At 39.2% G+C, this 27,746-nt stretch overlaps 1 protein-coding gene across 3 annotated transcripts in view; it reads left to right on the top strand.

Annotated features, from left to right (window-relative positions):
• The window catches only part of Mettl8 (methyltransferase like 8), a 124,814-nt gene that overhangs the window by 91,700 nt on the left and 5,368 nt on the right, over positions 1–27,746 (top strand). For 2 of the 3 annotated variants that reach the window (XM_029557298.1, XM_008855242.3), the window contains 6 exons: positions 10,275–10,624; positions 13,189–13,238; positions 15,923–15,986; positions 20,122–20,261; positions 26,504–26,610; positions 26,972–27,037. In XM_029557298.1, the coding sequence (XP_029413158.1) occupies positions 10,275–10,624; positions 13,189–13,238; positions 15,923–15,986; positions 20,122–20,261; positions 26,504–26,610; positions 26,972–27,037 (777 nt within the window). The remainder of the gene's footprint in view (positions 1–10,274; positions 10,625–13,188; positions 13,239–15,922; positions 15,987–20,121; positions 20,262–26,503; positions 26,611–26,971; positions 27,038–27,746) is intronic. The other variant, XM_029557299.1, reaches the window with a different exon arrangement.

The following is a 27,746-nucleotide window of genomic DNA, read 5'->3' as shown; positions in this document are numbered from 1 at the left end:
TAATAACCATATGATTAGAAGAAGCATTTCATTACAGCTTTAACATATTTATTAACACATTCCAGAGCAAGGATACATCTCTTTCAAAAGTAGCTGTAAGTTTTTAGGTTCACAGTTGAGTTAATAGTTACACAATATTGAACTCAGTATAAACCCTGTAAGACAAAACTGAATGAGTTTTTAACGTTTAAAAAGGATCCCCATTTTAAAATATACTGTTTCTTACATAATGGCTCATTGTTTTTGCTAATAACACTGAGATGTTGGCATATGCATCTCTAATCTGTATGTATCCGATTATTAGTAGTTCTAATCGGTTGTACTCGGCTCCTTGGTGCCTGTGTATGTCTATAAAGTCATTGGGTAGATTTCAATAATAATGTTCATCACCTCAACTAATTAACATCACGTAAATTTTTATGCTTCCTCCTCAAATATAATTCATTTTTTAAAATTTTTTGATTTGTGTATGTGTATCACACAGAACATCCCAAACCATCTTATTCAACTGTACACCCACTTCCCAGATGGCACCCTCCCATAGCCTCCCTCCCCCCACTAGAGCCCTTATACTCTATTATCCCTGCTACTGTCCACTGTGTTGCCGGCACCCCAGAAGTTTCCCACTACTTGTCCATCTGGGGGATCTAGTCAGCCTATCTAGAGGGCTTTGTTTTAGGACAGTCACCTGTCCCTCATCTAGCAGCAATCAGTTGTCAAAATTCCTTTAGATAAGATTGGGGTCTGCTGTTCATTTTCCCAGTTCTATTCAAAAGAAAGTATCTCCTATCTGGCATTGTAGCTTGTTATGTAGCCTTTAGCTATACATATGGACTCTTAAAAAATTATTTTGGCCCCTTTAATCTTTGGTTATAATTATCTTTTGGATGTTTAAGATCATATAGTTGGCCCAGATAAACCAATTTATTTTTACTCTTAAGGCCATTTGAGGATCTGTTCCTCAGGGGTTACATGGGCTTGGGAGGAGCCCCTGGCTAAAAAGAACCTACCATTTGTCCCAGTTATACCACTCCTTGGCATATACCCAAAGAACTCATCCTATTGCAGAGATACTTGTACATCTATGTTTGGTGCTGCTCTTTTCACCACACCTTTTACATGAGTTCTGGGGATCTGAACTCAGGTCTTCACACTGCACAGCAGATACTTTATCCACTGAGCCCTGTGCTGGTTCTATCACCTTGACACAAACCTAGACATACGTGGAAAGAGGGTATCTCAACTGAGGAATTTTCTCCATCAGATTGGCCTGTGAAGCTGGGTAGCGCACATCTGCAATCCCAGCACTTAGGAGGCAGAGGCAAGCAGGTCTCTGTGAGTTCAAGGCCAGCCTGGTCTACATAGTCACTTCCAGGCCAGTCATTACTACATAGTGAGACCCTGTCTCGGATAAAACAACAACAACAGACAGACAAACAACAAATCAAATTGGCCTGTGGGCATGTCTGTGGGGTATTTTCTTGTTTGCTAATTGATTAGGAGGACCTAGCCCACTGTGGACTGTACCATCCTTGGGCAAGTAGACTTTGACTAAGTAAGAAAGTTAGCTTAGCATGAACCTGGAAGCATGTCTGTAAGCATGGTTCCTTCATGTTCTCTGCTTCAGTTCCTGCCTCCAGGTTCCTGCCTTTAGTTCCTGTACTGATGGACTATTAGCTGGAAATGTAAGATAAAATAAACCCTTTCCCTTTCAAGTTGGTTTTGGTGTTTTATCACAGCAACAGAAAGAAAACTAGAACAAGCTATCTCTCTAGCCTGCTGCATGTTTTTATAAATAAAGTTTTATTAGAACACAGACATATTAATTGTTAACATATTATCTGTGGCTGCTTTTGAACTTTACAGAGCTGAGTGGTTACAAGACTATCATTATCACATAAAGACTGAACTACCTAGCTAGCCCTTTATAGAAAAGCTCTTCCAAAGCTAGAATTCTGTTCCTAAGTTGATTAGCTCCCCTGAATCTCCCCAGGGAAAAAGTTTACATTCTTCTGTATAAGGTACATAGTGAAAATCACAAGTCCCATCTGTTAAAGTTATATTAGTGTACAATAGAGACTGAAATCTGAAGCAAGGTAGTTGGAGAGACTAACCAATAAAGGGACCGGTGTCATCCTATCTTGCCCTCTGCTGTCATTTGTAAACTATCTTATCCTCTGTCATCATTTACTAATCCTTAATGGCAGTTCTTTGTCCTCAGCGTCAGTGTGTCCTGGGGGTGGACAGAAAAGAAGAGCATCTGACTGCTCAGTGGAATTATTCTATTTTTATGAGCTCCAACGGGGCAGTCCCTGAGTGGAATATGGCCAGGGAGTGTCGCAGTTGGATTTGAAGGTGCATACCAGGAGAAGTGCAGCCAACATCACATTCCTTTTCAGGAACTCTGTCACTGTTTCTGAGGAAGTATAACTTTGCTTCTTTGCCAGCAGCTGCAGACATATTTTCCGCATTATTCAGGCTTCTTCTAGTGGCCACCTGGATGTGGCCGAGTATCAAGCCTGAACTGAATTGAAAGTTGTCAGTCATGTAATTCATTTCCAGGAAATTAAAACTTATTCACAGTATTATCTAGATATTATCCTGATAATATGAAAAACTATTTTTTTTTAATTCTTTTGAATATTTCTGTTCAGAACATAAAGAGATGAGCAGGGCTGATAATGTTCTTTTAAAGTGCTCTGTGTGTGCTGCCTACTTTGTCCTATTTATGTTAACAATGAACTTGAGTGAAGCTAATGAGAAGGCTATTTTAGGGCCTTGGAAACTTCAATAAAGGAAAAGACAGTTCCCACAGAATCATAGTGTGACCAAAATAGCATGGTGGTGACTGGCCTCTCTATAGAAAGGAAAGGCAGGAGGGGGCAGGCTGGTGGCACGACTCTGAGGTGTTTGCTTTCTTATTAGTGTGTTCAGTTTTCCTGAGGACATTTTTCTGGGTACTGTGAAGACAGAGAACCAAAGATTCCGTTTCAACAAGACTCAAAAGAAGTAGAGATTTTTGTTGGGTCCCCTCTAGGTCTCTCTTGTAACCCTAACTGCTCAGTGCAGTGGGGTCTGTAGTATCAGAGGATGACCACAGGGAGAGGAATACTTTAGAGGGTGGCTGTCTTATCATATTTAAAGCAAGGTTGTACAGAGAATAGCTAAGCCTGCCAGGAGGTGACACAGAAAAAAACCTGTTCTGAGGAACTCTGCTGAGTGACAGGATATTATAGTGAGGACCACCCAGCAGAGTTTCTACCAGAGATCATAGACACAGCAGTCTGAAGAAACCTAGGGAGGCTTCTCATTCAATGTTTCATGCTTCTGATGAATATGGGTCAAGGTAAGTAGATCACTTAGAAGCTCTGTTCCCAGACTCAGCAAGAACCCCAAAGAAGCTTTGACCTTGTTCTGCCACCAGAGCCTCTGTTAACTACCACCTTTTCTTATCTAAGAGAGTCCTAAGTGTTTTAAAGAGCAATGTTTTGTTGTCACAAAGGAGTCTGTATGCAGAGCCTTATACAGCAGGCATACTGTTTATTGATCCTATCTCCTTTATTAATGCCACTAGGAGGAAATACTGGTTGTTCTTCCATGCTGGCCAACACTACTATGTTACTCCCTCTTCTCCCATTCCTCACCCATTGTCTGAGCTGTTGGTGAGAACAGAAGTCAGGAGACACCCTCACAATCTGAAATAAGATCTTCTGCATGACAAATAATAGCCTTTTGCTGTAGAATGGTTATCGGCTCATTTGTATAATTAAAATGTATAGCATCCCAGCTCTAGTTAGCAATATTTCTTTCAATTAGATTGCCTGGATTAATGATTTTTAATTTCACATTTCCTTTTCCTAATTACTTTTCAATTTTATTATAGCTCATATTTCTTTTAAAAGCAGGTTAACTCAGAAAAATGAAAAAGATATATTTGGCATTTTTGGAGTTAACGTGATTATATTTTATAATTTCCTTAAAAAGATCTCCAGTGTGCTGTATCTCAGCTGGTTGTATAGCAAATGTAATGGGCTTTTAAAACTTAATAACAAAAGCAGCTGCTATTTCCACTTAAAAATATCCTTGTAAATAAAGTACCTATGTAGGGTAAGTTATCTATGTCAAGCACATAATAAAAGATACCTCATGTAGTAATACCTTACCACTAAAGAGAATGTTCTATGTGGGGGAAAAAAAGAGTATCATCTAAAAGTTCTGTGCTGATAAATATAGAGTACCTGCTTATAAGATGGCTTTGGCTGCTTAAAATTTCATGCAATACCCTTAGAATCACACTTTTAATTTTGTAATTTTAAAACTTTTCTTTTATTAGACAGTGAACTTCATTCAAGTGACATGTGGAATTTTCTAGCTTTGAGAGTTAGGTATTTGTGTAATTGATGTATAAAAATAACTTTAAATTGCTTTTTGTTACATGGCAACTTAGAATAAATTTTCATAATTCATATTAATCATATATGCCAGATATATAAACGTTTTAATTCAGTTTTTCAGTTATGATGTTCAGGGTGATTCAAATGAATTCTGAATATTTAAGTGTAGTTAGTATGCTATATTCCTTTTTCTGCTCAGCAGTATGGAATTTAGTAAGTGAATAACTGAGAAGTTTCCGCATTAGACTTTGCTGAAACATCACTATATCGTTTTTATCATCATTGGCTTAGAGCAATTGACTCTGGACAGCTGGCAAGCCAGGACAACAAAAAGAAAAAGATGTTCCTCCAAGAAAAATCTGTGATTCATACACCTGTTAGGCAGCCAGTTGGACAAGATCAAGGCAGCTCAGCTTCTCCAAATTATGTAGAATGTTTGGCCCCTGACCTGAACTTGTGGAATTAACAGGAGCGTGAGACTTAAGTTTCATGGTCAGAGAAGAGCTCTGGTTCCATGTCATTATGGACACTCTTGCACTTCCGGAAATTAAACCATACACTGAAAATCCTTATTGTCTCAGGCTCATAATTATGTTGAATTTGATGTGAGTCTGTGGAGTCTCGGAAGCTGTCATTCATTCCTGGCAACTGTGGAGTTGCCAGCATTGATGGTAACACTGCTGAGCGCAGCTTTAAAACCCCAACATGTCCTCGCCTTGCGTGCTGCCTCTGCTTTTTTTCTCTTCTGCAAGCCTGTCTATGCTCACAGAGCATTTATGGTCCCGTCGCTCATCATGGAATCATCATGTAACCTCATACAGCTTGTATTTTACATCATTCAAAGAACAGGATTTAATTGACTCTGTACTTCTCATCTCTTTTAATAAAGGTTAACTCCAGTCAGCATTATTTTTACAATTTACTTATACTGATTGTAACTCACATTGAAGTTTTAATTTCAACTTGATGCTTCATAACTGAGAGGAAAGTAAGAATCAGAAAAGCAGATTATCTTGAAAGATATTTTGGAGGGAGTTCATGTTGGCTTTATATTAGGAAGACAGTGCTATGCAATGATTAAGAACCATGGACAGTCAGACAAAGTCCAAGTCTTTCTGGATGGGTGACCTTGGGAAAAAATTTTATGTCATATGACATTGAATTCCTTTGTCTATAAATTGGAGATACAATTTGTTGGCTCCCCTCATGGTAGGGAGAGACCACCCCCCAAAGGTGTCTTTTTTTTTTTTTAATTTGGTGTGGCAGAGCCGGAAGGTAAAAATTAAGCTGACTATGAACAGCCCAAGTTCCTTTAATGGCCAAAAAATGGACAAGTAGGAAAGTGGGAGTCTTTGGCTCACAAATCTCATCCCATGGGGTGAGGGTGTTATATATAGGGAATAAATGAAAGGAAGGAGCGAAGAAGAGGACCAGGGAAAAGGCTAAGAAACGGTGATAAGAGTGAATACAGTCAAACTGCAATCATGTACATGTATGAAGTCACAATGAAATTCATTTTATGCAGTTAACACACACTAAAAGAAGGAAGAGAGGCTGATATAGGGAAGAATATTCATGTCTTTTCTTGGAATGAGCAGAGATTTCTCAGCTCTCAGGCACCATCCCTTTTCACTCCTCTTATGATCCGGTGCTTTTTGTTACAGCAACTGGTAGGTGTGCCACTTAGTATGGAAATTAGGTCACAGTGAAGTTAGCGGTGGCCCAGAAGTCACCCTGTCAGCCCTCTGGGTGCCAATTGGTTTTGGATAGCCCACCCTAAAAGGAACTTCTGACCTTTAACTATCCTGTTCCTAAAGATAAACAAGATTAGGGCAGTGTAGAAATTCAGCTAGGTCAATAAGCAGCACACTAGATAATAATACTATTAGGATTAAATGGGGAAAAAAGTCCAAGAAGACATTTGACATAATGCCTGAAACATCACAAACACCAATGTATGTTACTTTTTTTATTTTCAACACTGCTATTATTGGCGTAATGATTTATCTAACTTTGAATTTTTCCCTCCCAATTTTTGAGTGAGAAATTCTTTTAAACTGCCTTGAAAATGCAGAATAGTGGTAGAATGTGATTGTCTTTAAGAATACTCTCAAGGCACTGGGATTGGTGGCATATGCCTTTAGTCCCAGCACTTGGAGGCAAAGACAGGCAGATCTCTGTGAGTTCAAGAACAAAATATATCACAGTGAAAGATTTATCGTCCTCTTTTTTTTTTTTTTTTTTTTTTTTTTTAAAAAAAAAAAAAAAAAAAAAAAAAAAAAAAAAAAAACTTGCTATGTAGACCAGACTGGCCTTGATCTCACAGAAATCCACCAGCTTCTGCCTTCTGAATCCTGGAACTAAAGACATGCGCCACCACAGCCAGTGCAAAGAGTTTTTAAGGTGAAGGAAAAAAGAAGTCTCAAAAAGAACCTTGAGAAATTTGGAAGTTTTCTCATTTCTCCTGAGTCTAATTGTCAGAATGTTGTTTTGTTTTCTTTCACAGTATACAGGTACACTCCAGTTGTTAAAAGTGGATATAGCCGGCATGGTGGCACACGCCTTTAGTCCCAGCACTCGGGAGGCAGAGGCAAGTGGATCTCTGTGAGTTCAAGGCCATCCTGGTCTACATACCGAGTTCCAGGCCAACTGGTGCTACCAGGAGATGCTATCTCAAAAAGACCAAAAAAAAAAAAAAGTAGATATAGCCCTATTTTCAAGATGAATATTAACCATAAACTTCCTTCATTGGTGCAAATCTGAGCATGTTTTGGACTTAGCATTCAGTACTGTAGCAGTCATAGAGAGCTGCTGGCATTTCTCAGTCCTTAAATGCAGATAGAATTTTTGTCTTTACAGCAGTTCGGCTGCCAGACAGGACCCAGCCTGTGGGAAGAAGTATGTGGCTAGATGGGTAGAGATCCATGATATAAGGCCAGAAAGATAAAATGGAAAGAACGAAAACTATGAGGGCTTCAGAACAGGGCTCTAAAGCAAAGGTGAGCCTGACTGCAACAGCTGCCAGTGCAAAGGTTGAGGCCTCTTTAAAACTAGGGAGGAAAGAAGTTCTTTTTTATTTGTGGTTTAGCTTATTTCAGAAATAGATAGTGAATTCACATGCATCAAAATTAAATGAAAATTCTCCTTCAAACCACCAGAACTTTCTTTGTTTTGTTTTGTTTCTGTTTTTGTTAGTGGTTTTAGTGCTTGCTTGCTTACTTGATTTTTTGAGGCAGGGTTCCAATCTGTAGCCCAGGCTGGCCTCAAACTCATGTCAGTTTTCCTGCCTCACTCTTCTCAGTGCTGGACTTATAGGCACAGGCCACCATGCCTGGTGATATTTTATAGATGCAAATAAGTATTTATATACATATACTTACATGCCTGTGTGTGTGTATGTACACACATAGAGTTTTCCTCCTCTTCTTCCTTTTCCTCTTCCTCTTACTGTGTAATGAATGGTTGTATAATATACATACTGTCCTGTACCTTGCTTTTCCTGCAGCACTAAATCTTAGAAATTATCATTTATAAGCTTTTGCAGTCTTTGAAAGAACTTTTAGAATATCATGACTCTGTCTATTGGGTGAAGTTAATTCTTAATCCATGGATTAAGCCTAGGGATTAACCTTGTTATATAATTGGAGTCAAGAAAATGGTTGTTGGATGAATATGAAGGGAGTAGATTATTTTATTTAATTAACTTATTCATTCATTTATTTGGTTTGCATTTGTTTTTTGAGACAAGGTTTCATGTAGACTATGCTGGCCTTGAGCTTGTGTCCTACCTCCTCCTCACAAATACTAAGATTACAGACGTGTTACCACACCTAGTTTATTTGATTTATTTGATATTCTTTATTCCATTTCCTTTTTATTTCTTTCCTCTAGGTTTTTTGTTTAAATTTCTGAGTTTCTTATTTCAAGTTTTATTTCAGTTTGCCTTTTCTTCAGAGATTGTGTCTTTATTGAATTCCAATTTCATGTTTTGAATTGTTTTAGTTTTTCAATTGTTTGTAATTTCAGTCTTCATTCAATCTTTTAGTCATATCCTTGGTGAGCTCCTTCAGCATATTTATAGTTGCTATCTTGAAGTCATCGTCTTATGTATCTGCTAGTTTGCCATTCTCAGGAAGCATTATGATGAAGAAGCTAATTTCTGTAGTAGACATATTATCTGGGTTATTCATGTTGTTTGAGGTTTTTTTTTTTTTTTTTTTTTTTTTTTTGATGAGACCTAGGCATCTGGACTAGTGTCATTGGTTTGCCATTGGTTTCCTGGTATGGATAGGTGATGTCATCTTTGTTGAATGGTTATTTGTATCTGTGTTTGCTGTTTCCCCAACTTGTCAGGTTATGGCCCAGTGGAGTACTACTTGGTGTTTAGTTTTGGGGCCACTTTATGTTGATGTGCAAATGGGTTGTAAGAAGTGGCCTCAGTTATGCTAAGGATAGGTACAACTTTTGAGTTTAAGTTTCAGACTGGACTCCTCAGGGTTCTGGAACAGCAGTGTGGCATAGGTGGTTGAGGTGAACAGCTTGACAGATAGGTCAGGCTGGGAGAGCTCACATGTCTTGGGGCAGAAGGATCTTAGTAACCCAAACAGGTCTGAATGCAAGGCAGATTTGGAACAGCTCCCAGTAGTACACAAGTGACCTGGGAGAGCTGAGATGGGTATGTTGAAGCCCAGGGAGGTGGGGAAAAGGAAATTTATCAAGGCAAGTCTGGGAAAGCTCTGGGATCTGGAAGTCCACAATGGTCCTAAAAGAGAAGAAATAGCCTGTGCAAGGAGGTATGGGAAAGGGAGTATACCTAGGTGGGTCTAGGAAAGCCCCCAGGAGAGTTTTAGGGGTTTGGGGTTTTTTAATTTTCTGTATCTGAGTGTTTTTCTTGCATAAATATAAGTACCTCTTGCGTATACAGTGCCTGCAGAAGAGGGCATCAGAAGAGGGTGTCAGAGCCCCTGGAACTGGAGTTATGGCCAGTTGTTAGCTGCCTTGTGAGTTCTGGGAATTGAACCTGGGTCTTCTGAAAGAGCAGCTAGTGCTCTTAACTGCTGAGCCATCTCTCCAGCCCAATATGTACCTTCTCTAAGATAATAAAAAGCCATGTAAATCATTGATTTAAAAAATGGTTGTTAAGATTCCAAAATTAAACTGTAGAAAATAGTTCATAATGTTTACATTCTTCACAAAATTGATTGGCCAACCTATTAAGAGAAAAGAAAGATTTTTAAGAATAAGACTAAATGTCTTGCACATTGATTTGTTTTAAGGGAATTAAATAAACCTATGGTTTTTGTGGAGTTTTTGTTGTTGTTGTTGTTGTTGTTGTTGTTGTTACTGGTTTTGGTCTTTTTGTAGCCACAGCTGTCCTGGATTTGCTATGGAGACCAGGCTGTCCTCTAACTCACAGAGATCTGCCTCTGCCTCCCAAGTGCTGGGATTAAAGGCGTGCGCCACCATGCCCAGCTTTAAACCTATGTTTTTTGTTTTTGTTTTTGTTTTTTTGGTCTTTTTGAGACAGGGTCTCCCTGTAGCCCCAGCTGTCCTGGAACTCAGTATGTAGACCAGGCTGGCCTTCAACTCACAGAGATCTGCCTGTCTCTGCCTCCCAAGTGCTGGGATTAAAGGCATGCGCCACCATGCCTGGCTTAAACCTATATATTTTTAATCATTTACCAAATAAGTAAAATTATTATAGCAACACTAAAGTGTTGTTATTAAACATGAAATTTAATTGTTGATAAATAATATATGTAATATGCTTTTAATATTTTTTATTTAATATTTAATTATCAAATGTGTTTAGTTATCAAAATAGTAGCCAATATTGAATATAATTCATAGTAAAATCAATCTTTTTTCTCTTTATTTCAGTTAAGCTTGAAAGTGATGCTAACAAATACTGGGACACATTTTACAAAATTCATAAGAATAATTTTTTCAAAAATCGTAATTGGCTATTGAGGGAATTTCCTGAAATTCTTCCAGCTAATCAAAAAACTAAAGAAAAAGCAGGAGATTCATCCTGGGATCATGGCAAGACTAGTGCTCCAGATTCAAGAATTCAAGAAACAGAAACCCATTGTAAAGAAAGTTCTGACTTACCAGATGGCCAAAGCAAAGCAAGATCTGATTTTTCCAACCCAGGCTTGGAAGAGCACAGAAAAGGACCTGGGACAATTGAGCACTTTCCTGGTAGCAGTGCCACTTTCCGAATACTAGAGGTACCGTGTTCAGGGAACAAGACAGGAAGTGACAGAATTTCGTGAATTGTAGAGAGTGTCTAGATGGAAAATGACCAAATCTAATTAAATGCTCAGTATATGTGTATGCATGAACAATATTTAAGGGACTCGTATCTTTAATCAATCATGTTTTTAAGTCTGTGGCTTTAATGTCATTTGTGTTGCTTTCTTGTTTTAATTTCTAACTTAGAGGGAGTTTTTAAGTCCTGATAAAGTTTTGGTCTTGGCCCTTGTGTGGTGGCACATGCCTTTAATCTCAGCACTTGGGAAGCAGAGGCAGGCAGATCTTTGTGAGTTCGAGGCCAGCCTGGTTTACATAGTGAGTTCCAGGATAGCTGGGGCTACAAGGAGACCCTGTCTCAAAAAGACAAAAAAAGAAAAAAAAGTTTTGGTCTTAATTTTTGCTCTTTGTTGTTACCCCCTTTTTAGGTGAAATAGGAATAAGTGAGATATATAATTTGCTATAATATAGTGTAGACATTGGTTTTCTATTTTTGAAACTAAACCCCATCTTTCTGATTATAAAGGTAGTATATGTTGATTACAGAGAATTTGCTAAAGAGAAGATAAGAAAAATAAAATTGCCCACAGTCCCACAAACAAATTATTTAACCACCGTTAACCTTTTACTGTCTTTTTTCTGATTTTGTTTATATTGTGTATGTGTTTTAAGGTTTTGGTTTGTTCTATTTAATATTATATCATAAGCAGTTTTCCCTGCTTTTTCTGTGTTCTCTATATACATTTTCATAGCTGTAAAATATTTTACTATAATTTTACTTATCTATTATTATACTATTTGGCATTTTAATTGTTTTCAGGTTTATTTTCTTAGCAAATGTATTTGGGTATAGACCTTACCTGTATATTTTTTTTAATCAACGGGTTATATTTACTAGTTTATAATGTATGGACATTTTTGGAACTCTTTTTTTTAATGTGTATGTATGCATGTATTGCCTGCGTGTAGATAAGTGCACCCATGTCATGCAGTGCCCACGGAAGACAGAAGAGGCTGTCAGATCCCCTGGCACTGGAGTTACGGACAGTTGTTAGCTGCCATGTGGGTGCTGGGATTCAAACCCTGGTCTTCTGCAAGAACAGTCAATGTTCTTAACCATTGAGCCATCTCTCCAGGCCCCAATTTTTAGAACTCTTAAAACCTGTTTCCAAAATTGCTTTCTAAGAAGCTATGTTGGGGGCTGGAGAGATGGCTCAAGGGTTAAGAGCACTGATTGCTCTTGTAGAGATCCAGGGTTTAATTCCCAGCACCCACATGGCAGCTAACAACTGTCCATAACTCCAGTTCCAGGGGATCTGACATTCTCTTCCAACCTCTGCAGACAATATATGACACAGGTGTGCTTACACACATACAAGCAATACACTCATATAAGTAAAATAAAAATAAATTTTTAAAAAAGAAGCTATACTAATTAATACTACCAGGTGTGGTGGCACATGCCTGCAATCCCAGCATTCCTGGGCCAGGGACAGAAATATCACCAGAAGTTCAAGACCAGCCTCATCTACATTGCAAGTTCTAAGTGAAGCCAGCCAGACCTGTATTGTGAGATCCTGTCTTTTTTTTAATTTGTTTTTATTTTATGTGTATGAGTGTTATGCCTGCATGTGTGTAAGTGCACCAGTGTCGTGCAATGCCCGAGGAGGACAGAAGGCATTGGATCCCCTAGAACTAGAATTATGGACCATTGTTAGCTGCCATGTGAGTACTGGGATTCGAACCAGGTCTTCTACCAGAACAGCCAGTGCCCTTAATGCTGAACCATCTTTCCAGCCCAGTGAGATCCTGCCTTAAAAAAAAAAAAAAAAAAAAAAAAAAAGTTCCGTTAATGCCAGTTTCATAGCAGTATACATCTACTTCACCATACACTTCTTATTTAGTTAAGTTTTCTACTTTTCTATTTTATTAAACAAAAATTAAATCTTGTTTTTCATTTGTTTGTTTTGCGGTGCTGTGGTTTCAACCTAGGGCTTCGCACATGCAAGGCAAGTGCCCTACCACTAAGCTGCATACTCGTCTCACTTTTTGCTTTTATTTTGAGATAGAGTCTTATTAAGTTACCCAGGTTTCTGAGTAGCTGAGATCACAGGCCTGTGCTACCAGGCACTTCTTACCTTGTTTTAGTTTATACTGTTTTCATTACTCAGTAGGTCACAGAGTTCTTCAAGCATTGAGATGTCATTTGTACTTTTGTATTCTACCCATTCCTTTCCTTTGCTTGTCTTTGTTTTAGTAAGGCTTACCCTTGGTCATATTTACTGCAAAAGATTTGTTGCTAGCACTGCAATGTGTTGGTCAACTATTGATTTGATATTGTTGGTAAGGCTTTGGTGGATACAAAATTTTAAATGTTTCCATAGTCAAATTTTGTTATTCTTGTGATTTATTTCATCTAGCTTTGAATTTCGAAAGTTCTGCCATACCCAGAGATCCAGTGAACTTTTTTTTTTTAAATAGAAGATCTGATATTGTGAAGAAAATGTAAAGCATTCATGTTTGTTTGTTCTTTTGATTTTAGGTTGGCTGCGGTGCTGGAAATAGTGTTTTTCCTATACTGAACACCTTGCAGTGAGTTTTGAATGTTTTCTTATACAGAATTTTACATATTTATGTGATGTTGAAAAACTCAGGAAATATGTCATTGTGCGTTTGCTAGGAGTGTTCTTAATTCCCTTATAAACAATGACTAAAGCAAATTTCAAAAGATGTTCTGTAACTAATGTAACATGAACTGGGGATTATTTGGAGAAAGGTGCTTCACGGCCATGGGTTTATGTGGAAGACAGAACAAGAGCAAGAGAGTCCATCCTTCCACTTCGCTCAGTGTTAGACACCATTTGTTCCTCCTGGATACCCAGTGGTGGCTTACACAGAGAACTGAGTTCAAAGTATACACCTCCCTCCTTGTCTGATTTTGTCAGCATTTCTGGAGCAACACCCAGAACTTGCATGTTGGATCGCTGTGCCTAGACTTGAAGTTGTTTAAAGTGCTAGCCGCTAACCCTAAGCCTCAGAAAAGCAGGAGTAGATGTGGGTTACACAGATGTTCTCCTGACACGCCCTTCCTGTTCACCAGTCTTCTCACCTTTGTGATTAGTATTTCCGTGATGAAGATAACACCTACCACAACTCTCCAGATACCCTTACCTATGCTAGTCTCTAGGGTTCTTTCTTTCCTTTTTCATTTTTTAAGTTTACACAATTCCCTTTGCATCATTTTCCATTAAAATTAGCATAAGCACATTGCAGAACATTTCTGTAGGAGGAAGGTGGGGGATCACCCATCATCCTAACATAGCCACTGGTGCAAATTTTCATTCTGCATACATATTTTTAAATTTAACAATGTGATCTTCTAAACTTTTAATAATGAAAATGTAAAACCTTTTGGGAAAGCAAAGAGTGGTACAATGAATTTCCATAAACCCACACCACCTTAACTCAACAATTATGAACATGTCAACACCATGACACTTATTTTATTCAGTATGCATCTTCAAAAAGTCAGATATTCTCCAATGCTATTATAAACCCAATGTAACAGTAGTTCCCTAGTATTATCTCATGACTAATTAAAGTAGCAGGCAAGGGTGATGCTGGTAAATGTACAGTTCTGAATGGCCTTTCTCTTTTTGTGTTTATTATCTTTGTCCTTTTCTAGTTTCTGAGATGAAATTTTCTGTTCCTTCGCATCACATAACCAGATTCCTTCACCTCAATGATACCTGAAATTCTAATACATATATGTATCCTACACTAGCAATCAATTATGTTTTATTTATGACTGATCTCAAAGTATTATTAAACAAGTCATTTTTAATTTCTTTTTATATTCCAGGTTGCCTAACTGTACAGTATTGTCAGAGTTCAATGTGTACTGTTTATTTAATCTCTGATTTCTTCTAACTAATAATGGCAAGTTCTTGTTCCTGCCTTTTCCTGATCCCCCTCCTCCTCCAACAAGGTCTCACTATGTAGATCAGGCTAGCCTCAAACTTGAGGTTCTTCTGTCTATATGTCCCAAGTATTGGGATTATAGGTGTATAGGATTACACACATCTTTTGGTTTCTCTCTTCTGACTGTTTCTTCTTGGTTATATCCTTCTTTGCTTTCTAACCATTATTTTAGAAACCATGGTAGTTTAATAACCTTGGGTAATTAATTCATCTTTAAAAGTCAACTGGTGATCAGCCTTCCAAAGGGAGGATTAAACGCCCCCCCCAAGAAATTATGTTTTATTTCCTTTAGAGAGCACAGGATTAATGTTTTACATTTTCAGAATATTTTATCATAATTAGACCATTGGAATTGAGAGGTCAGATTATTCTCCAAGGATCATTTAATTCTTAACCCCCCCTGCCAAGACAGTGCCTGCTGGTGTGATGGTAGTAGTGATATTGTACACCCGCATGCTGGGAGAAGAGCCAAGGCAGTCAGCTGACTTTACAGAAAGACTTTGGAAAGTCATTTGGTCACAAGACTTGGGATGCTGATGCAGTGGGAATTCTGTCTCAGAGGTCATGCTGCCACCGTGGTAGGAAACATGGCCAATGACACATGCTTTCCTTTAGCCTCTGAACTTGCATGGCTTCATGGCTTTTTTTCCTCCTCCCCTCCAGACTCCTCCTCAAGACAGCTAGATTACCAGCTCACCTGCCCTGAGGGTGTTCCTCAAAATTCTGATAAAATTGTCCTAAATCTTCTCTTTGGTCCATTCTTAAATTCTCTTATGAATGAGACTAAGAACCCTCTAGGGGATGATCTTTCAAAGTAGATGCATTTCTGCCCCATCAGGACCTCAGAACCTCTGTTGGGAGAGGCTTAAAAGACAAATGGGTTCTGAGGATTCTTGGAGAAGGTAGAGCTGGGCTAAGCTAAGGTGAGCTGCAGGACATGCTAGGCAAGGTGGAGAAGGAGGAAGAAGGAATAGTACAGGAGGATGGCCTTAGAGAATTCCCACACAGGAGTATGGTGAGAAATAAGGCCGAGAGGGCCAAGTCATGGGGCCCTTAACCCAGGTCATGAGTTTCAGCTACCCTGTGCTAATAAGTGTTTGAGACAGTGCTGGTTCAGAAGCAATACAAAAGCATCCCTGTTCCAGGACAGGAAACAGTATCTAACTAGAAGAAATGACAAGCCAGTATAATCCAAAATTCCCTAAAGAAATACCTACCAACCGGTCAAACCTAGTTTCCTTTCTATTCTAGTTTGAGCATATCTGACTCTAGATTTAAATCTCCTGTTTGCATAGGAACATTCCGGGATCCTTTCTTTATTGCTGTGATTTTGCCTCTGGAGCTGTGGAACTTGTAAAGGTATTCTTTATTTGTTCTTCAAAGACAGTCATATAGGAATGACTTTTACTAATGGACATAATCTAGACTAATGATGTTTAATTAACCCCAGCAAAACCAGGCACTGGAAAATGAATGAATGTGGGTATGCTTGAGAATTAACATATCAAAGTGCTACAAGGAGTGAACCCACCCATTGGAAACTGGCAGTTGGGAAGGATGTGTGACCTTGGATGAATGTGAACTAGGGATGAAAAGATGCTCTGTGAGGATTAAGAGTGGAGCCAAACTTGAACCTGTACTTCTCCAATGAAGCTGGAAAAACCATTTAGAATAAATTGTGGGGAGAAACAGAATTCCAGAGACTGTTCCATCTACACAGGTTGAGAGGACAAGAGAGATCCATCACACAGTTCTGGGAAACAGACAGTGCTAATAGATAGCTAAGGGAACTAGTATCTTCCAAGTTCAGGCCCACACTTAAAAACTTAATTTGAATCAGTCTGTTTATTCAGGTGGTTATGATGTTGATGTAATAATAAATGCCTTGGGTTGAGTTGATGGCCCTGTCAGTAAAGTGCTTATCATGCAAGCATGAAAACCTGAGTTCAAATCCTGAGTACCCATGTTAAAAAGCAGGCATGGCAGTGCATCCCTGTAATCCCAGCACTGGGGAACTGGAGACAGGAAGATCCTGGGGCTTGCTGGCCAACCAATCTAACTAAATCAATGAGCTCCAGGTTCAGTAAGAGACCCAATCTCAAAAAATAAGATAGAGAATGACTGAAGAAGACAGTTGACCTCTGACCTATACACACATCCACATGCACGCATTCATACACGCACACAAACATCTATACACACCAAGTTCAAATTTCTTTGCTTTTAAAGTGATTCTTCTAAATGTTTCTGGGTCAGATGCTGTCTGTGACCATTTTTAACTGAGCTTTTTGCAGTTTCTATAAATTATATCATCAACTGATGCCCAAAGCATTATTTACCCTAAAACAATAGAAGTTGTTTTGAATATAAAAGAGATCTTGAGGCTGGAGAGATGGCCTATCAGTCAAGAGCATGTACTGCTCTTGCAAAAGATCTGAGTTTTTCCAGCGCCATCTGTAACCCCAGCTCTAGGAGGATTGGATACCTCTGGCTTCCCTGGGTACCTGCAGTTATGTGCGCACACACACACACACACACACACACACACACACACACACCCCACAAAATTAAAAATAAAATAAATCTTAGGAAAAAAAGAATTTAAGAGAAGTCTCAAAGGACAGGTAAACCTTGAAAGGCCAATACCACACAGGAAAATGCTGGTCTAAAAATTCAGACTAGGGCTGGAGAAACAGCTCAGCAGTTAAGAGTATGCATTACTCTTGTGGAAGACTCAAGTTCAACTCCCAGCACCCAAATTGGGCAGCTCACAACTGTCTATTACTCCAGCTCCTGGGGATCCAACATCCTCTTCTGGCCTCTGTGGGTACCTGTATTGACATGCACATACCCATACACAGATATACAGACACATGCACAAATACACATACACACATACACACACACATACACATACACACATGAAATTAAATCCCAGCACTCAGGAGGCAGAAGTAGGTAGATTTCTGTGAGTTCAAGGCCAGCCTGGTCTACACAGTGAGTTCCAGGCCAGCTGAGGCTACAGGGAGCCCCTGTCTCAAAAAGACCAAAAATAAATAAATAAATAAAAATAAATATTTTTTTAAAATTCAGGCTATATATATGTTCATGAATTGTTTAAGTTCAAAGGGGAAACTTAGTCAAGATTTCAACAAGTACCTGCCCCAAACTGGATTTAATTTTTATTTTAATTAAAATGTTTATTTTAATTATTTATTTAATTGTAATTTTTCAGTTAAACTCCACAAAGAGCCACCATTTATATCTGTCTCTAACACCTTATACACAACCTAGCACATGGCACACACTCTTTAACATTTTTGAAATTAAAAAAAAAAATCTGAGAAGCCATTTGATGTAAATCTAAAATATCCTAAACTGTATGAAAATGGGAATCTGGGAAAAAGGAAAAAAATTCTACCAACACAAAAACGTGGGGAGATAGCCATGAGGACCTTTGTTAAAACCCCAGAACCCACATGGAAAAAGCTGGGTGCGGTGGTGCATGCTTGTAATCTCAGCACTAGGCAGGCAGAGACACATGGATCCCTGGGGTTCATGGCCAGCCAGCTTGGTCTATTGGACAAGTCCCAGGCCAGTGAGATACCCTGTCTCCAAAACAAGATGGATGGCACTTGAGAAATGAGTGTTGAGGTTTTCCTCTGGCCTCATACATGTGTGCATACCTGTATATGTGCACATGCATGCACATGAACAAATAATTACACAAAAATGTGTGTTAAACAATTAAGTAGAGGCCAGAGAGATGACTCAGCAGTTAAGAGCATTGGCTGCTCTTTCAGAGGATCTAGGTTCGATTTCCAGCACCCACATGGTAGCTAACAACCTTTCATAACTCCAGTGCCAGGGGAATCCAGCGCCCTCTACTGACCTCTACAGGCATTTCATGACACAGGTACACTAACACACATGCAGGGAATTCACTCATACACATAAAATAAATAAATAAAATATTTTTATAAAATAAAATTAAAAAATAGGGCTGGGTGTGGTGGCACATGCCTGTAATCCCAGCATTCGGGAGGCAGAGGCAGGTAGATCTCTGTGAGTTAGATGCCAGCCTGGTCTCCTTAATGAATCCAGGCCTGCTGTGGCAACAGGGAGACCCTGTCTCAAAAAGACCAAAATAAACAAATAAACACTCAAACTTAATTTTTGATGATGATAATATTTATTGCAAACATTTCCCCAAACAAAAAACCCTAAAGAAGCAGACACCTGTAATGACATTTCCTAAAATGACTCAATATTAATGGGTTCATACGTTTCCTTCTGATGTTTATTCTGCAAACAAATTGTGAGTAGTGTGTGTAGTACTGGAATGCTATTTTTTTAATAACTATTGAAATAGTTCACATGCCATCCCATACTAAAGTATACAAGTCAGTGGATTTTAGTATACTTACAGAGTTATGTAAACATCATAGCTATCTAATTTTGAAAATGTACTTTTTTAATATTTTATTTATTATTTTTATTTTATGTGTATGCATATATTGCCTGCATGTAGGTAAGTTCACCCTTGTCATGCAATGCCCTCGGAGGTCAGAAGAGGCTGTCGGATCCCCTGTGACTGGAGTTATGGACAGTTGTTAGCTGCCATGTGGGTGCTGGGCTTCGAACCCGGGTCTTCTGCAAGAACAACCAATAACTGCTGAGCCATCTCTCCAGCCCCAATAGTTGTTATTTAAAGCAAAGGAGACATGGAAAAAATCAGAGCAGCAGGAGACATCAAGACCATCTTGGTGCCTATGAAGAAGTGCAGGGCAGACCTCCAGCAGCACTGCCAGCTGACCCAGAGCATGCTCTACTCCACTTCTAAATTGAAACAGGGATTATGAAGAGTATTTGGTATCAAGTTCAACTGCTAGGCTTAACTTTCTCGGGTGGCTTGAAATAAGCTAACAGAATAGTAAACTAGAAATTGAGTGCATTCAGATTCATAAGAAAATGATGCTTGGAAGAAAGGGTTTTAATTGAATTTTTTTATTTTATGTATATGAGTATTTGCCTGAATGTATGTAAGTGTACCATGAGCATGCCTATTGCCTGGGGAGGTCAGAAGAGGTCACTGGATCCCCTGAAACTGAAGTTATAGACAGTTTGGGAGCCACCATGTGGGTTCTGGGAATCAAACTCAAGGCCTTTGCAAGAACAGAATGCTCCTCTTAATCACTGAGCCATCTCTCCAGCCCCTTAAATCTTTTATTACATTTTATATATTAGTGTGTATGCTTTTGTGCAATGGTGTACATGTAGAGGTCAAAGGACAACTTGTTGGAATCCGTTCTCTTCTTCTACTATGTGGGTCTTGGGGATCAAACTTGGGTCATCAAGCTTGGCAGCAAGTGCTTTTACTGGCTGAGCCGTCTTGCCAGTCCGAGAAAGGGTTTTTAAAAATGATCTTTTCTTTAAAAAATTCCAGAAGTCTGCTAACTCCCTGTTCTGTTTTTTTATTCCTTCATCATGACAGTCACACACGTCCTACAGAGCAGCCCAGTGTTCTGCCTTTGTTCATGATGTGTGCAATGACGGCTTACCCTACCCTTTTCCAGATGGGATCCTAGATGTCATTCTCCTTGTCTTTGTGCTCTCTTCTATTCATCCTGACAGGTAAATGAAGACGAAAGGGCAAAGCAGATGTGTAAAGCTCCTTTATCATTCGTGGTTTTTAGAACTATCAAAGCAAAAATGACAATTCTTGAATTTATTATTTAGCGAGGTACATTATGTATAATATGCAGCCTTTTAAATGCAGTTTTTCCTTTCTTCACACTTTAAGAAAGAAGCTGGTCAAACTACTTCATTAGTGAGCTTTCTGTCACTGTCAGAATGAAGTGAGCATATTCTAGCAAGACACATACCTATTAAAAGTGACAGTGCTTCAAGGAAATTACAAATTCAGAACAGCCTAATAGACTCCCAAGAGGGAAATTGTACTTGGTGATCAGAAACAAACATCTTTGATTTAACATCTTATATGTTTGTGAAGAGGTGGGCTATGGTCTGTCTGTGTGACTTAGAACATCGTCTGATGATGGGGTTTTAAATTTTTGTTTTAAAGAACCCCACTCAGGAATAATAGTTAATTTGCCAGATTACCCTTGGGCCGTTATGGGTCAAGGGCCATAATTTGTAAGTGTTGGTGTGTTTTCTTTTATGTCTGTATGCACATATATAAATGAATGGGTGCATGTGGTGTGTGTGTGTGTGTGTGTGTGTGTGTGTGTGTGTGTTACTCAGAAGCAACCCCAGGGTCTTGTACATCCTACTACCATCCCCTCCCCTCACAAATATGACTTAAACGTTGATGTTTGCATGATGTTGGTGTTTTGTTTGTTTATTTTTTGAGAGAATCTCACTGTGTAGCCCATGATGACCTTGAATTCACTGTCTAGCCAGGCTGACCTCAAACTTCCAGCGATCCTCCTGCCTCACTCAGCCTCTCAGTTGCTGGGATTACAGGCATGCACTACCCTGCTCAGCAGTGCTGGTGTTTTTATGAAGTTTCTTAGCCCTGCCCAGATCTGGATCAGATTTTTTTGCTTGATGAGTGTGACCTTTTCCCACAGAAACTTGTGTCCTACATGCTAAGTCACTAGAACATTTGTTGGTTTTTTTAATTCCCGAAGATAAGCACTTTGACTACTTAAGGAAAGAAAAGTTGATTCCCAAATTAATCCAAAAGGAAGTTATATTTATAAATGATGTGTAGATCCTGTTCCATTAAGCCATTTTTCCTCTTCATTTTATAGCTTATTTTCTGATAATCTGTTCATCTCTTGGCATTACTAAAGAACTAGTAGAAAGGTGCCATCTCTGTGTCTTGTTTCCTCATATGAATAGTTTAAAGGATGGTGTAGGTGGGTAGAGAGCAAGACATCCTATTTGGCACATAATAGGATATGTATAAATTCTAAATAAGACTGCAAAAAAACTATTTGAGATAGGTTTAGCTAATGTATTTTCTCATGATTTGAATCCAGTGTTAATGAGAAGGGGAAGCAGCATCTTAGATTGCTTTTCTAGTACAGTGCTTCATTCTGTTTATTATAAAATGAACTCCAGTGGATCATGTCAATACCACTTTTTTACCTAGATGGAAATGATCTAAGGTAAATGAGCTGGTTATGGTACTGCACACCTATGGTCCCAGCCACTCGGGTGGTTGAGGCTGGACCTTCACCTGAGCCATAGGGATTGCAGACTAACCTGGGAAGCATAATGTGACCCCACCTCAAATTTTTTTGATAAAATAAAAATAAAATGAAAGAGTAGAAGAGAGGTAATAACAACTAATTCAGTAGTGTCTTTAGGATCATTCAGGATATAATTGTGGATTTGCCTTCAGGAAGGTTCTAGAAAAGTAGCTAATTGGCAGCAGAAACAGAAATGGCACATGATTCCATCACCCTGAGTCTGGGGGTAGCAGCTTAAATGGAAATAAATTATAAGAGACTACAGAGGAAGGCTGTCTTTCTGGTCATTGGAATGAAAGTACAAGCTACATCCTGTAGATGAAAGAAGAGTGGGAGGTCAACAAACCTTGAGGGATTTTTGTTGTGCAGTTAGTTGGTAGGGCTTTTTTGGTTGTTGTTTTGTCTTGTTTTTATCTCTTTTCCCTTCCTCTCACTCCATTCAGGGGCTGGTGAGAATAACAGTCCAGGTACAAGAAAGAAGAAAGAAAGAAAGAAAGAAAGAAAGAAAGAAAGAAAGAAAGAAGGAAGAAAGAGAGGAAGGAGGGAGAGAAAGAGTGAGAGAGAGAGGAATATGTAGCATTAAAAAGAGAACATTTAGCTGAGTGTGGTGGCTCATGCTTAAAACCCAGCATTAGGGAGGCTGAGACAGGAGGATTAGGTAATTCAAGGCCAGCTTGAGCTACATAGTAAGCTCTAGAAAGGAAAGAAAGAAAGAAAGAAAGAAAGAAAGAAAGAAAGAAAGAAAGAAAGAAAGAAAGAAAGAAAAAGAAAAAAGGGGCCATGATGGTTATTAGTGTTAATTGTCAACTTGACAGAATCTAGAATTACCTGGGAGATGGCCTTCTGGGAATGCCTGTAGGGGATTATGTTGATTACATTAATTCATGAGGGAAGGCCCCATCTTGACTTTGGCGGGGACCATTCCCTGGGCAGGGCATCCCTGGCTGTACAAGATAGAGAAAGCCAGCCAAACATGCATCCATAGTTCTCTGCTTCCTGACTGTGGACAGGATGGAGCAACTGCTTCAAGCTTCTGATTCCTTGATTTCCCTACCATGATAAACTGTGGCCTGGAATGCAAGCCAGAATGCACCCTTTCTCTCTTCAGTTGCTTTTGTCTAAGTATTTTCTCATAGCAATAGGAAGAGAAACTCAGACAGGCTTGGTCCTGTGCTTGTCCCCTTCATTCCCAGTCTGGTCCCCCAACTGCTCCCAGGAACCAGCTGAGGAACTATCCAGAACCAAAGACAGGCTGAGGTCACCTCCCCACTCCCTGTCTTTTCTCACCCAGCCCTTAGAGCACAGGTGAGGAAAAGATTTGCACAAGGAAGGAGCTGCCTTCTCAAGTACTTGGTTCTTCATTTTTCTACATTTTGGTTTCATTCTTCGTTTACTGATAATTCCAGAGATTTTTGCTTTGTACACAAAATGGTTACCTTGGAAGTCAGTATTTTAAGGGTTAGATATGATTTTCTTTTATTGCCAGAGCCCAAAGATACAGCACAGCATGAAAATAACCTAAAATGAACAAAGAAAAATACTTTTCTTTCTTGTATATTTGTTTTCTTGTATATTTCTTTTTCTTTCTTTTCTTCCCTCCTCTCTTTTTTTTTCCAGTCCATTTGAGACAGGGTCTCCCTGTAGCCCTAATTGGCCTAGAACTCACTATGTAGACCAAGGTGGCCTCAGCCTTACAGAGATTCACCTGCCTCTCCTCCCAAGTGCTGGGATATTTCTTTCTTGTGCTCGGAATGGAAGTCAGGGCTATACACACTAGCCCATTGTCTACCACTGGCCAATAGTCTCAACTTATGTTCCCATTTTTTAAAAATATATTTTGTTTATTTTTTTTATTTTATGTGTTATGAGTATATTGCCTGCATGTGTGTAAGTACACCTGTGTCATGCAATGCCCACAGGGGTCAGAAGAGGGCGTCGGATCACCAGGAACTGCAGTTAGGACACTTGTTAGCTGCCTTGTGGGTCCTGGGAATCAAACCTGGGTCTTCTGCAAGAGTAGTCAGTGCTCTTATCTGCTGTATGCTCCCATTTTTAAAGAAGTCTTCACCTAATCATACCCTGTCCTGTCATAGTTCTCCGCCGTTCACTCTTACTTTCATTTACTCCCATCTGCTTCCTTCACAAACGACATAAGCTAGATTTCACTCCACTATTTTGCTAAGTATTTCTTAGGATGTGATTTTTTGTTGTTGTTATTATTATTATTATTATTAAATTATTATTATTGTGTGTGTGTTTGTGTCTGATGTGCATAATGTGGGTGTAGGTGTACCACCATGTGCCTGTGGGAGGTCAGAGGACAACTTTGTGAAATCGATTCTCTCCTACCATCTCTACATGGGTTTAAGGGCTCAAACTCAGGTCGTCAGGTTTTCATAGCAAGTGCTTTTGCCTACTGAGATGTCTTGCTATCCCCGAACATTGTTTTAATTTGAAGGAATTTGCTGATTAACTGATCTAAACTCCTCAGTTTTCAAAAATAGGAACACCTCAACAGCTTATAGTAGTTTGGATAAAGCAGAGGCAGAGCTGGGCACGGTGACTCATACCTGTAATCCTAGCATTCAGGAGGTTGAGGCAGGAGGACTACTGCAAGTTCAAGACCAGCTAGGTTGCAGTGTCTTAAAAACCAAAATTAAACAAACAAAAGCAGTCGGTAAAGACTTGGAGTACAGGCTGCCATTTCCCTTCCCTCCCATAGCAGACTGGTAAGCAATTCTGTACTCTGACTTCATTCCCTATGTACTCCATGAGTATTTCCCAGTGGATCTCTAGGTGCTAGTGCCAGTCACTCAGCAATGATTGAAGACCTGAATCTTTCAGTCCCTAGCCCATAATCATGCACAGGCCATGAACACATAACCAAAACCAGTAAATCAGAAACTATTTTAAGAGGTAGTATTTAATTGCATGCTACTCAAGCAGAATGAATAGTAAAAGGAAAAAAAGGACTTCTTGGTATTCTGCTGGGAATTGGGATGTGAATGACATCTAAACAGGCAAAGAATAAGCAAGAGAGACTCCTTTGAGAAGAAACCATGCAAGCTAAGACTCAGGCCACAGAGGCCAGCCTGTCATAGTATTTGACTGGAAGAGATGCTTTAGGTTAGGAAGTGGTAGAAAAGTTTTTGGAAGGATTCATCCTAAGAGCCCTACTAAGAAAGAAAAATTTGCCCCATGGGTTAAAAATGAAAGTTTTTGAGTAAAGAAATAATTTGACAGAACTGTTGTTTGAAGTCAAATAACTCATTGGTAGCATGCAAGGAGGACTGACAGGAAGGATAATATACCATGTCAAGAAGTAATTCTGCCTTGGGGATTGAGGAGGTAAGAGATTGAGAGACTGCCAGTGGGAAACAAGAGAGAGAGTATCAGAGGAAGAAGAGGAAGAAATTTGATGACCACATGGGAAGGATTATGGAAGAAAAGAAAAATAATCTCTCCTTTATGAGGTGGATAAGGACACCTTTGAAATAAATAAATCAGAAGATAGAGAGATGGCTCAGCAGGTAAAGTGCTTGCTGCACATGCATGAGGACCCCCACTCCAATCCCCAGAACCCACATAATAAAGCTGGGCATGCACAGTTGCCTCCTGTGATCCCAGCATTCAGGAGGCAGAGGTGGGGTTCCTGGAGCAAGGTGGCTAGCTAGACTAGCCAGAATTAGTGAGCTCTGGGTTCCACAAGACACCCTGCCCCAATAGGTAAAGTGGAGAATAATTGTGGAAGGCACCTGACATCAACTTTGTCTCCCCCATGCACACACATACAAACCTGCATATATATAATCACGCACACTACAGGTACAAACATATGCAGAAAGGAAAGGAGGGAGGAGGGGAGGGGAGGGGAAAGGAGAGAAGAAGAGAAGAGAGTCAGAAATGAGCTAACTTGGAAGAAAGATGATTTAGATTTATACAATTTGGGATAGCTCTGGCATATTGGTTGATTTTGTAGGAAAAATGAAGCCCCCCTACCTTTTTCTCCCTTCCTTACTTAACTGCAGAAAATATTTGTGAGTTTTTTGGTTGATTGGTTTGTTTGAGACAGGGTCTCACTAGTAGCTGAGGTTGACCCAGTACTTGGGTTGCCCTGGCTGGCCTGGAACCCATGAGTCTCCAGCCTTAACCTCCAGAGTGCTGGGATTACAGGCATACACCATCACACCCAATTTAACATTTGTGGACTTGCAGGTAAGCTTTGACATCAAGCTCTGTGAAGTTCCCAGTTGATTTCTTGAAACTCTTTAGTTCATGAATCTGGTAATTTTTTTTTTTGTGTGTGTGTGTGTGTGTGTCTTTTTTAAGCAGGGTCTCCCTATAGCCCCAGCTGTCCTGGAACTCACTATGTAGAACACGCTGGCCTTGAACTCACAGAGATCTGCCTGCCTCTGCCTCCTAAGTGCTGGGACTACAGGCGTGAACCACCACGCCCAGCTTTGAATCTGGTAATTTAACAAGTTGACGTCTTTTTTTTTTTCTTCTATGCAAAATACTTTTTTGTTGTTGTTGTTGCTGTTAGATGTATGATTTAGATTTCTCTGGCTTGTTGAACTTTTCTTATTTTGTATTTAAGAAGGCTGACCCTAGCATGTAAGATATTCTCATACAGGGTATCATATTTTTTTTCCAAAGGATGCAAGCTGTTATCCACCGACTATCTAGGTTGCTGAAGCCCGGGGGAATGTTGTTATTTCGAGATTATGGAAGATATGATAAGACACAGCTTCGTTTTAAGAAAGGTAATAAGGACTAGAGAAGTAGCTCAGTGGTTAAGAGTATATAGTACTCTTGCAGAGGACCTGAGTTTGGTTTCTGGCATCCATGTCTGGTGCCTCACAACTGCCGGTGAGTAACTCCAACTCCAGGGAATCTGACACCTCTGGCTTCTCTGGCTTCTGAGAGCACCTGCACATATCCACATATTAACCATACACTTTCACATAATAAAAATAAATCTTTTTTTAAAAGTAATAGTATATTGAGTTTGAGGTTATTTTCGTGTGTTTTAAAGAATGCTTTGAATCTTACATCAAATTGTTTTGAGTTTTATTTTTAAACAAATATCAAGTTTTCCCTTTTCTTTTTTTTTTTTTTTTTTAGGGCACTGCTTATCTGAAAATTTTTATGTCCGAGGAGATGGTACCAGAGCCTATTTCTTTACAAAAGGTATGCTAATCTCCCAGGGTAAATGATCAGCTATGAAAACTGGTTAATCATTTGTAGGAGAAACTCAGAGACTGTGGAACATGAGACTTCGGTTGGTGATTAGATATGTCTTCATGCTTTGGTGCTTGTAAACGGTGCTGCATAAAAGCTTGAAAATGACCTTTTTACCTTTTAATCTTTTTCCTGTTAAAACTGCCCTAAGGAGTCACTAGTTTCACCCTTCCACTGAAGTGAAGGTGCAGGATGTAATTTTAGAGATATTGCTAGCCTGGATATGAAAAAATTGATAATATGCCACAGTGAAAATTTTATTTCTAAATATCTAGAGTAAATTAGTTCTCACTAGTCAATTTCCCATCCTAAAAAAAAGCACTTCATTGATAATATGCCACAGTGAAAATTTTATTTCTAAATATCTAGAGTAAATTAGTTCTCACTAGTGAATTTCCCATCCTAAAAAAAAGCACTTCTCCAAGAGAAGCCAACAATGGTCGAGCAGGAACTTTGACTTATCTTCACATAGATGGAACTGGTAAATGAAAGGAGCCAGGGGCTCCTCCCAAGCCCATGGGACCCCTGAGGAACAGATCCTCAAACGACCTCAAGAGAAAAAACAAATCAGTTTATCTGGTCCAATTGTATGTCCTTAAACACCCAAAAGGGAAGTATAACCAAAGATTAAAGGGGCCAATATAATTTCATAAGAGCA

Source organism: Nannospalax galili, unplaced genomic scaffold (genome assembly GCF_000622305.1).
Source record: "Nannospalax galili isolate Female #2095 unplaced genomic scaffold, S.galili_v1.0 scaffold346, whole genome shotgun sequence".
NCBI lineage: Eukaryota > Metazoa > Chordata > Mammalia > Rodentia > Spalacidae > Nannospalax > Nannospalax galili.
Note: the sequence above shows the minus strand (reverse complement) of the source record. Positions and strands in the feature narration are given on the sequence as shown.